The following is an 11496-nucleotide window of genomic DNA, read 5'->3' as shown; positions in this document are numbered from 1 at the left end:
TTTTTCCCCCCCCCGCCGTATTCACCAGACCTTGCTCCTTCAGATTACCCCTTGTTCTGTTCAATGGCACATGCACTTTCTGAGCAGCACTTCAAAACGTACTAAGAAGTGGAACATTGTGTCTCTGAATGGCTTACCTCAATGAATGGTTTGCCTCAAAACTAGGAAAGTTCTATTGGGACGGTATCCACAAATTACCTGAAAGATGGGGAAATGTGTAGCTAGTGATGGACATTACTTTGAATAAAACACTTTTGATGTTTATCTAGAACTTATGGTGTTTTCTTTTATTATAAAATCTGCTATTATTAACCAGTACACCTAGTATTTTGGGGTGTTATTTTGTTCAGTCTTGTCAAGCAAGGTTAAACTAAATTTTGTGCAGAATTGTATCAGTCTGAGATGGACCACATTGAATAGAGAAGCCTAGATATGAATATCTGAACTGTATTATCAGCAAGAAATTCCCCATCAGCCTGGTGCTACTAGGTATTATCATACTGATTTCTACTGGTGTGTTTTTCTTAGTAATACTCTTGACATACATAGCCCTTAGGGCAGCGGTTCTCAACCTGTGGGTTGCGACCCCTTTGGCGGTCAAATGACCCTTTCACAGGGGTCGCCTAAGACCATCCTGCATATCAGATATTTACATTATGATTCATAACAGTAGCAACATTACAGTTATGAAGTAGCAACAAAAATAATTTTATGGTTGGGTCACAGCATGAGGAACTGTATTTAAAGGGCCAGAAGGTTGAGAACCACTGCCTTAGGGTTTGTTGCTGGACTTACTGGTTTTTGACATCAATTCAGACATTTAGCATAATGAGAGGTTCTCTGAGTGCATGAGATGGCCAGGAAAACATCATACTTATAAAGCCAGAGCCAACCTGCCTGTAAAGGGATTATTTATAGCCTGAGTAAGGTACTTCACATAAGTTCAAGATTACAGGAATTCTCACAACCTCATTTGTCAAATACCAGGTTGAGGTTAACATCATACTTCAGTTTTGGTATTTAAATCATCTCTTCATACAAGGGAAATTCTCCATAAAACCTGAAAGTTAACTTTATTTGTCCTTCCTAAGATATACATTACCTGCTGAGCTATTGAGGCCCAATTGAAAATATACATTAGCTATTGCACGTTGTTAAACATCTTGTTCTGGTGACATTTAGCGATGTTCAGTAATTGGCTTAATGAACAGGTGTGCAAGTATATTAGTTATGCAGATGTTAATTTGCAGTTACATGTGCTGCCTGATTTGGGGGGTTCTTGTCTAAACTACAACCAGTAAGATTTGTTCCTTAATTAGGAAATCATTACAAAGTATGTGTGTGTGATTCCCGCCATTAGAACCATTACTCTTGTTTAATGTGCTCTAAACTTCCGGAACACCCCTGGTAATGCCATTCCTATGGCTTCAGGTACTATGCAGGTGTCAGAATGAAATCTACATTTCTGTGGGACGCCTGAGTTAGTGCACAGCTGTAGGCAACAGAGAGGGGACGCTTCACAGCTGTGCTATGCGACATGTAAAGGGAGTCGGAAATGCAGTCTCCTACTCCATACTGCATCAGCTTTTCCTCCCAAGGTTTGGTAAACAAATGTGTTATTTCTCACAAATGGATCCAAAAACAATTTAGAAGAAATTGTGCTTGCTTACCATGCTGACTAATTTTTACCTGTATATTTTTATTATTCTCTCCCCTATTGTTTCTGATTGCTAGCTACACTTGGTCTTTGGGATTGCCAAAGCTAACAGTTTATACACTATAAAAAGGGATAGGTATATTTATGTAATTTAGTCATATCCTTTTCATTTTTATGTTGCAAAAATGGACATTGGCAAGCTAATATAGCTAACACCCATGTATCAGCCTCCCAGGGTGAGCAAATATTAACATTTTGTCATATGTACTATAGGTCTTTGGTTTTAAAGAAATAAAACATTAGAGATAAAGTAGATATTTCTAGGGTGCTACTTATTCCAATGTCACCTTGCTCCCCAAGACAAGTACTGTAAATAATCTTCTGAGTATCTGTTCCATGTTTTTATAATTTTACTAGAGGCCTGATGCATGAAATTCATGCAAGGGGCTTGGCCCTTGCAGCCCTTGCAGCCCTTTTACCCCCGGCTTCATACTGAAGGTCATCTGGATGGTCGTCCAGTGTTCGTTCTGCTGTTCAGTCTAATTAGCATATTAGCTCTTTATTATATAGGATAATAAGCTTACATACTCATTTATAAGCAATATAGTACATAAAATTAGTCTGCATTTTATTTTTTATTTAGATCAGTGGTTCTCAACCTTCCTAATGCCACGACCCTTTAATACAGTTCCTCATGTTGTGGTGACCCCCAATTTCATTGTTACAAATCGAACATAATTAAAGCATAGTGATTAATCACAAAAACAACATGTAATTATGTATGTGTTTTCCAATGGTCTTAGGCGACCCCTGTGAAAGGGTCGCGACCCACAGGTTGAGAACCGCTGATTTAGATGAATGCAATTGCATCATTTTCTACCACTTTTATTTTTCCATTCAGCATCATATTTGGCATCTATCTCTGCTGAAGTATTTGGCTGTAGTACAGTCACTGTAAATGCAGATTCGTATTTCATTATATAGTAATGCCTCCATTTGTGGACCTCTATTTAACAGAGTTTGGATTTAACGGACAAAATTTCCAGTCCATATGCATATGTGAAAATTAGCACCCTGTTCATGTAAAGATGCTTTTAAACCAATATTTGCTTATAATTAAATTAATAGGTTGGTTTTTGTTATTAATTCACTATTATTTTAAACAGATTTTAGCGAATAGGCCAGATGTTGGAAAAAAACACTATAGTAATTTCACCGACGTAAATAAATATTACATATCTACATTTATAGTCTATATATTTAAATCCAAGAGTCACTTCTCATAATGTTCGGGAATGATCAGCACATGATCACACTGCATTGCTGATGGTAATTGATTCTGTTGAGTGGAGTGAATTTGTGCAGCAGTTTTAATGGGTGCTGGCTGATGTTCCCACGTGTGCTAATCCATGTTCCAGCTGCATGCATTTGTTTACTTGATGTGACTGGTGAAGTCACACATTTACTAGACCTATTCATTAAAAATTTAAAGTTGCAGTAATTCATATGAAAAACTTTTCAGTGAAATTAACTTTCCATACATACTTAATTTTAATTACACAAATGTGTCTACATAAGTAAAAATAGGTAAACTAATTTGTCAATTTTTTAACATATGCATTTGGAAAATCTGCTTTATTATATAATAGACTTTCAGAATTAATAGACAGCCCCTCACCTGAGTTACTGGTAGTCTGTTTTATCGAATATTTCACAATTTATCCATTTTATAACCTCTGACATGTGGGTTGTTTTTAGTTTTGTACTGTTGTAAGCATTGTGACAGTGAGCATCTTGTCTCCTTGACCTTTTGGCATACAAGTAGAAGGATTGGGTTATAATTATGAACGGCACACCTTAAATATATTAGATGTTAATAAATGTGTATTTTAAGGTAGTTGGTCTAATTTTTACTGCTCCTGTTGGCACAATCAATACTCTGCCTCCTTATCCATACATGCATTTATGAGATGTTTTTGTTATTTCCAATTTGATGTCTATGAAATAGTATTTCATTGGTTGTTTTCATTTGCATTTCCCTGATTACTGGTAAAATTGAGCATTTTTCTGTTACTTGCTATATGACCTTGGGCAAATGAGTTAATTTTCCTGTTCTATAGTTTTCTCCTTTGTGAAATGACAATGCTAATACCAATTGTATAAGGTGATATAAAATTAAATTAGTGCCAGGTACAGAGCATATATTTCTGGCCCCAGCACACTTCTGTTGCGCTACTCTACAGAGCATATCCTATATAACAAAAGCCTAATATGCTAAGTGTCTGGTCAGCCATTCACCCAATCAAAGTGTAATATGCTAATGATATGCTAAGGCCACTCAACTGCTCACTGTGATGTACACTGACCACCAGGGGGGCAGATAGCCAGCCTGTTGACCAGTTGCTATGATGTGCACTGACCACCAGGTGGCAGACGCTCCGACTGGTAGGTTAGCTTGCTGCTGGGGTTCGACTTATCAGGACTGAGTGAGATGGGCCAGACACGCCCTGGAGCCCTCCCATGTCCCTCCCCAGCCCCGATTGTGCACTGGTGGGGTCCCTCAGCCTGGCCTGTGCCCTCTTGCAATCCGGGCTGAGGAACCCTCCCCACAAGCGCACGATCATGCATTGGGCCTCTAGTATTTAATAAAAGTTGATTTTGGTGGTGGTTGTGATGATTGTGGTTGTGGTTACTACTACTACTAGTACTACTGCCACTATTATTATTGTTATACAGTGGGGTCTTGACTTACGAGTTTAATTCGTTCTGAGACCGAGCTTGTTAAGGAGCTCATTAAGGAGCTTGTTAACTCAAATTACTCTATCAACTCAATGCAAAAAATCGGCCGAGACAGCTGGTATCTCAAAAAACTCATTAGTCGGGACACTTGTAAGTCAAGGCCCCACTGTAGTTATTATCATTACTATTACAATTTCTTCTTCTGTGTGTTGCATATATGTGTATTATACATATATCTTTATAATATGTATGTATATAGATATGTATATGTAATCGTTTGCTTATTTTCATTGGTTTGTATGATATTTCCAGAAATGCAAGGGTAAAGAAGATTTTTTTAAAAGGGTGGAAAATAACAATTAAATTTTAAAAAATCATTGTAGCTATTGCACATAGAAATTATAGATTTCCCCTGTCAGCTGTTATCATACTTGCACTCATTTTAACATTGACTTATTAACTGAGTTAAAATAACACCTATTTCAGTTCGTACAGGAAAACAATATTAGAGTATAGAATATAATTAGAATCACTTCTGGAATTGTATACATATGGATAAAATATGTATTTATGCAGGGAGATCACAATCCCTATATTTATGTGATATATGTAAAACAGTAGTTGGGCATTTACTTATTGATTATAGATATATATGTACATGAACTTACATATATTTTTAGTATGGTTTTGATGCTACTGTTGGCATTATTTACCCTGGCTTTATATATAGTACACTTAATAGAAAGTGTCACTTCTCCACATAATCCTTATAATATGATGTGACACATCAGAGGATGCTGATTAAGAGATGCAATATTCTCTAATGTGGAACTATGGCTATCAACAGCAAGAAGAAATTTTATTAGTGATATGTATGTATTAATTTAAGCTATATTGTTATTGATAAGAAAACTATGAATGCTAAATATCTTTTGGATTTACTGCCATAATTAGTAGTTTACATATAACCATGTATTTAAGAGTATGAGTAGATATTTCAGTCTTGTGTACAATTGTACACTCATGGTAGGCTAAGACATTGTGAAGGTGACAAGTATTTGCTGGTGAAGGAATGAATAAATGAAAGAATGACTAGTATGCTGACTTTCGCAATCAATCTTTGTTACTGGAATTTTTAAATAAATTAAAATAGTTATAAAATTTGTATTATGATTTATGATTAGTTATCACTGTGCAAATCATTCAATGTTGCCCATTTCTAATATCTTAATATTTGCTACAAATTACACATTTTTGTCACATGTTCTATGTATCCACTGGGATAGTGGAAATTAATAGGAAATTTCAGAACATTGCTTAAATTTGATTGGGGAAAGAATATAATCATGTTTACTTTATTTACGCTGATGAAAATCCCTCAGTTGTAAAGGAATAAATTTATACTACAGTTGCATGTAAAAATCCATGAATTAAAGGAAATACAAGAATGCTCAGTGGGCATTTTACCTTAGATAATGAGTATCTTGATGTTAGCATATCTTTAATAATAATACAATTGCTTTATTATTATATCATTATCTTCCTACAGACAGTATTTTATAATGTTTCAGTATTGTTGGTCAGTTAGCTGTGCCAATTTATGAACCCAAAATAATTCAATCCATTGGATTCAAACATAGTGACTTTATGGCTTTTCTTATGCTCAGTGAGAGATTGCATTTAACTGGAGGTCTCATTTTGGGCCTGCAGACCATAGAGCCATTGATGACTAAATCAATTCTTGAGTTTTTGTGTTGAAGTTTAAAATCTCTTCAGTCCCATCAAAGTAATTTCAAATAATTATAGAATCTCTATAATTTATTTTAAGTTTTTAATTTTATATTTATTGTTATATGCACATTTAATCAGAGGTATACCTTCTTAACGATTTTTAAGTGCACAGTATAGTATTGTAGACTGTAGATACAATGTTGTGCTGCAGATCTCTAGAACTTATTCATCTTATATAACTGAAACTTTATTCCATTTGAACAGCGGCTCTCTATTCCCCCTCCCTCCAACCCCCGGCAACCACCATTTTACTCTTTATTTCCATGAGTTTTACATTTTACATTGCTAATATAAGTAATTTAAAGCATTTACATAAAGCATTTAGATTACTTATACAAGCATTGATCCTTCTGTGGTTCGCTTATTACAGTTAACATGTCTTCTAGGTTCATAGGTGGGATTTCCTTATTCATAAAGGCCAAATAATATTCCATTTTTTGTGTGTGTGTGTCACCTTTTCTTTATTCATTCATTCCTTAATGGACATATAGGTTGTTTCCATATCTTGGCTATTGTGAATAATGCTGCAGTAAACATGGGAATGCAGATATTTCTTTGAGATCCTGATTTCAGTTTTTTTGGATATGTACCCAGAATTGATTCCTGGGTCATATGGTACCGCTATCTTTCATTATTTGAGGAATTGTCATACTTTTTCCTAAAGAGGCTATACCATTTTATATTCATACCAAAAATGTACACAGATTTCAATTTCTCCGCATCCTCACTAACACATCTTTTTTAAACTAATAGCCATCCTAACAGATGTGAGGTGATATTGTAATTTTGATTTGCATTTTCCTCATGATTAGTGATGTTGAACATATTTTCCTATACCTAATGGCCATTTGTATATCTTCTTTGGAGAAATAACCATTCAAGTTTTAATCAAGTGATGTAATTGTTCATTTTTTAATCAAGTTATGGGATATTAAAGTTTTGTGAGCATTAGAAACATATATGGAATAAAAGCCTATTAGGACAAATGGCATTTTGTAGTCATTATGAAAGCAGGAAAATTTTAATATACGAAGCCTTTAATACTAGTTAGGTAAATTTTATGTATCATTGCCTCTCTTCAAATTCTCTACCAAGCCTGTGGTTGTGATTGCTAAGGATGCTTTTAGAGACAAGAAAGCAAAGGACAGTAACAGCCACTGGGCAATATCTACTGATCACGAACCATTATTGTTTGTGAAAGTCTGTCTAATTAAGATACTATTTTCAACTAGCTTTTCTCTAGTAATTTTCAGAGCAGTAGCACCCACTCATGGAATTCTTACCATTTCTTGAACCCAGGATGAAGCCAAATTGCATACATAATACAAGAGAAATATAGTAGGATTCAAAAAACAAAACTGTGAACTCTAGATATTTGAGACATCTAATCTTAATTTTAAATAACTTGTTCATTTAAAGAGGAGAGAGGTTGAAGTCTATTTTAATGAAAAATGCAAAAATGAGGCATACAAAATGAGCATTATGTCTGTCTAGGATAATCAGGAGGCTGTTAGTTTGCAGGATAATCTTAATGTATCCTTCATGCTACAGTATTTTTATCCTATATATACTTGCTTAATCAGTCTCCTGTAACGGGGTTTAAAACATATCGAGAAATTAGGACAGTTGTCTTGGCTATTACTTTGGCTTAAAACTAATGAATGATTTTAGAAGTAATTTCAGTACGATTCTGATAATTTTTTTATTGACAATGGGAATGACTCTTGGACTGTCATTTCTTTATATAGTTGTCTTAAACTGGGGGTGGCTTGAAAATTGAATCAATTAAAATGCTGATGATTGCATAGGAAAGACTGTGCTCTTAGAAAGATCATTTGAGGAACATATGTGATGATTTTAAAATAAATACATTAAAAGTAATTTTTCTTGCCCTGACTGGTTTGGCTCAGTGGCTAGAGCGTCGGGCTGTGGACTGAAGGGTCCCGGGTCCGATTCTGGTCGAAGGCATGTACCTTGGTAGCCGGTTTGATCCCCAGGAGGGGGCGTGCAGGAGGCAGCTGATCAATGTTTCTCTCTCATTGGTGTTTCTAACTCTCTATCCCTCTCGCTTCCTCTCTGTAAAAAAATCAATAAAAATGTTTTTTTAAAAAGTCATTTTTCTTCCAGCACTAGCAATAACTATTGTGTTGAGTAAAGATGGCAAATTACTTGTCATCTCTAAAAAAGATTATGATTTTTAAGTGTAATTACTATTTAGTCTCCTTAGACTCTGAGTCATTTTAGGTTGGTGATACTAGTAGTTTAGAACTGTTAGGACTTTAGTTATTCAGATAGTTTATTTTATAGTAAGTTATTTGATTTTCATGTATTTTGCACCATGAAAACAAAGTTGGTCTTAATGGACCTGTAGTATTTTGATACCTTCTGTAATATGTCTAGAAAGTTTTCCAGATGCTAACATCTGTGAACACATAGCTAAGCAAAATGTACTGTGGTTGTGTTGATTTTTCCTCTAATGAAAATCAGTAACTTTTTTGTGATCTCTGTACTAAAGTCAGATAACTTAAAATACTAAAGATAATTATTGCCTCAAAATTTAAAGTAATAAAGAGCAAGATTATGACTATATAATTGAGTGATGAAATTTAGGAACATGAGTTTGGGGGCAAGAGTGTATCACTTCACTTGATCGAACAAAAATGTTGGCTTTACTTTACTCACATTTTTTATGGCCCCATTACCTAAAAACTTATTTTTATGTTAGAAGTAAACTGGTAACACATGAATGAATACAATGGTAGTTGTTAAGTTTCTGTATTGGACGGTTTAGGGATTTGCCTGCCATAAAGCTTCATTTTCATAGCAGCCAGCCAGCCAGGTTACTTTTCACTTTGGTTTTTGGGATGGCTTATTTGGGGGAGAGCTGATGGAGGTAATTGGGAGCTAAAGCCACTCCTTGGAACTGCCACTCTACACAGTTTCAGGTCATTTAAATTCTTTATGAACTATAGGATTACCTTTTGAATACAGCATAAATATATCTTCTGTTCTAAGAAAGCAAACAGTACTAAAACAATGGTGAGGGAGACAGAGCTAACTTACTCAAAAGACCTGTCTCTGAGGTTTGTTAATTATGTTTAAGCAAATGGGTGCTACTGTTGTGCAAGTTGCAAATGGTTCATATCTATTCTTCAGAGCAGTCTCAGTAGGAATTTTTATACGGCAACCTGGTTAGCAGTTAAGTTACCTTAGGTACTTCAAAGCAATTTCACTGAATTAAAGGGATGCCTAAATTTTAGCATGTTAGGATAAATGCATGTCTTTTTCCTCAATTAGTCCAAATTAGGGAGATTTTACTATATATTTAATTCCAGTGCTGCTTCTAGGTACCTGGTAAAGGAGTAATTAATGTTGCACATTAGTTAAGAAGCAGCAATTGATTTTTGGTTCTATTTGGCTTATCTTTTCTGCTTAAGTGCTGATATTTAATTTGTTGGGAAACCTCTAAACAAGTCTATATTTTTATGTTTATCCTCTTCCTTGAACTAATGAAATAAACACATTTATTGATTTTCACATGCACTTTATTAATGTAGTTAATATGCCTTACTAATGTTATTCTGTGCATTTGGATTAGTGCCATTATTGTTTATGAATCAACATTTTTCTTTCAGTTCAAAAGAATGCAGAAACTTTGGAGGAGAAGCCCCAGCCTACCAAGAAGAAGGTGAAAGAGCTGAGAGTTTTGGATCCCAAAACGGCCCAGAATCTGTGTATGTGCTATTTCGTGTATAGGATGGTGGTGAGAGGGTGGTTATTGAATGGATTTAAACAAAGTTGTAACTTCTTTGAACAGGCATGTTTAGCATCTACCAGAAACACAATTCTGTGTAAACATGATTTGGTTTTCCTTTTTGTGGTTCAGCCAGAATAGGAGGCCATCATAATTTAGTCTTCCTCAGGTTTGATGAAATGTATGAATAATAAAGTTTTGGAAAGTGCTGATAATTCGACCTTGTCAGAGGACCAGTGAGACCTATGGCAGAGCTCTACAGAGTTTTGTTTTCCTTCTGCCTCGGCTTGGCAGTGACAGGTTTAGCGTATTCACTAGTCCCATTGGGCAAATCCTTTTCTGATCCTCCTTTACGTTTGAAGTAATCGTGATGGGAGCTAGATAAATGGTTAACCACTGCACTTTAAAACTGGTTACTAAACCTTCAAACCTTTAACAAACCAGTCAGCCCTTAAGTATACTTTCATTAAAGCAGCTGGACAGTTAAAGCCGTCTTCATTTAAGTAGGCCTTATGTTTTACTTTGACAAATTTCCCCCTCTGTATTGAATTTAGCATTCTTTGTCACCACAGTAGACTGTGTTTATAGTCTGAGAATACTAAAACACTCTGCATGAGAAATTTCAACACATCAAGCATTTCTAATTGCGCACAGAAATGCCATAGGAGTTTCTTTTGTTAAAGAACGTGCTATAGGGAATCTGATTGAAATAAACAGCTCATCATTCTCCTGTCAGCCGGAATGCTGCTGTCAGAAAAGCAGTCTCCAAATAGCTATTGTGAATGTGTATGTTGCTTATCTGATGGTACATTTTTTTCCTAAATTTGTTTTCATTGATTTTTTTAAGAGAGATAGGAAGGGAGCAGGGAGGGAGGGAGCGAGGGGAGAGAGAGAGAGAGAGAGAGAGAGAGAGAGAGAGAGAGAGAGAGAGAGAGAAAGAAAGAAAGAAAGATAGAGAGAAAGATAGAGAGAAACATCAATCAGCTGCCTCCTGCAACACAGCCTACTGGGAATCCAACCCATAACCTGGGCATGTGCCCTGACCAGGAATTTAACCATTGACCTATTGGTGCACAGATCAGTGCTCACCAATTGAGACACACCTGCCAGTAGTACATTTTCTTTATAAAGTGAATGTTTAGTGTTGTGTGTTTTTTTAAACACAGTATTATCTTAATTGATAGTTGATATCTGTCAACATTATTAATTTTGATTATGGAGATCCCACTTGGTGTTTACATCTAGGTAATAATGTACCTAGACAGTATGGATTTTTTTTTAAGTGCCAGAGAAGTCATAGGGACCTTTACATGAAAAAAAAATTCTTAGGAATATATTCCTGTTCTGGTGATAAGAACAAACAAATGTTCTTTCAAAGGTATGTGTAGTGGAGGCTAAAGTATAATGTATTATTGAAAAATACTTTCTGAGTAAGCATAAGCTTTTCTGGGTATAATTTATTGAATTATTTCAATATGACAGAATATGTACTAATTAAGAAGATGTTGACAAGGGAAATCGTGATTCAAGATATAAAGCAACTAATAGTATAGCA

The 11496-nt window shown here is 35.2% G+C and overlaps 1 protein-coding gene across 1 annotated transcript in view; it reads left to right on the top strand.

Annotated features, from left to right (window-relative positions):
* Positions 1–11496, top strand: part of DIAPH2 (diaphanous related formin 2) — an 870032-nt gene that overhangs the window by 340972 nt on the left and 517564 nt on the right. The window contains exon 19 of the mRNA XM_015571867.1: positions 9823–9921. Within this exon, the coding sequence (XP_015427353.1) occupies positions 9823–9921 (99 nt within the window). The remainder of the gene's footprint in view (positions 1–9822; positions 9922–11496) is intronic.

The sequence above is a fragment of the Myotis davidii genome, unplaced genomic scaffold, assembly GCF_000327345.1.
Source record: "Myotis davidii unplaced genomic scaffold, ASM32734v1 scaffold1693, whole genome shotgun sequence".
NCBI lineage: Eukaryota > Metazoa > Chordata > Mammalia > Chiroptera > Vespertilionidae > Myotis > Myotis davidii.
This window is presented reverse-complemented; position numbering and strand designations above follow the sequence as displayed.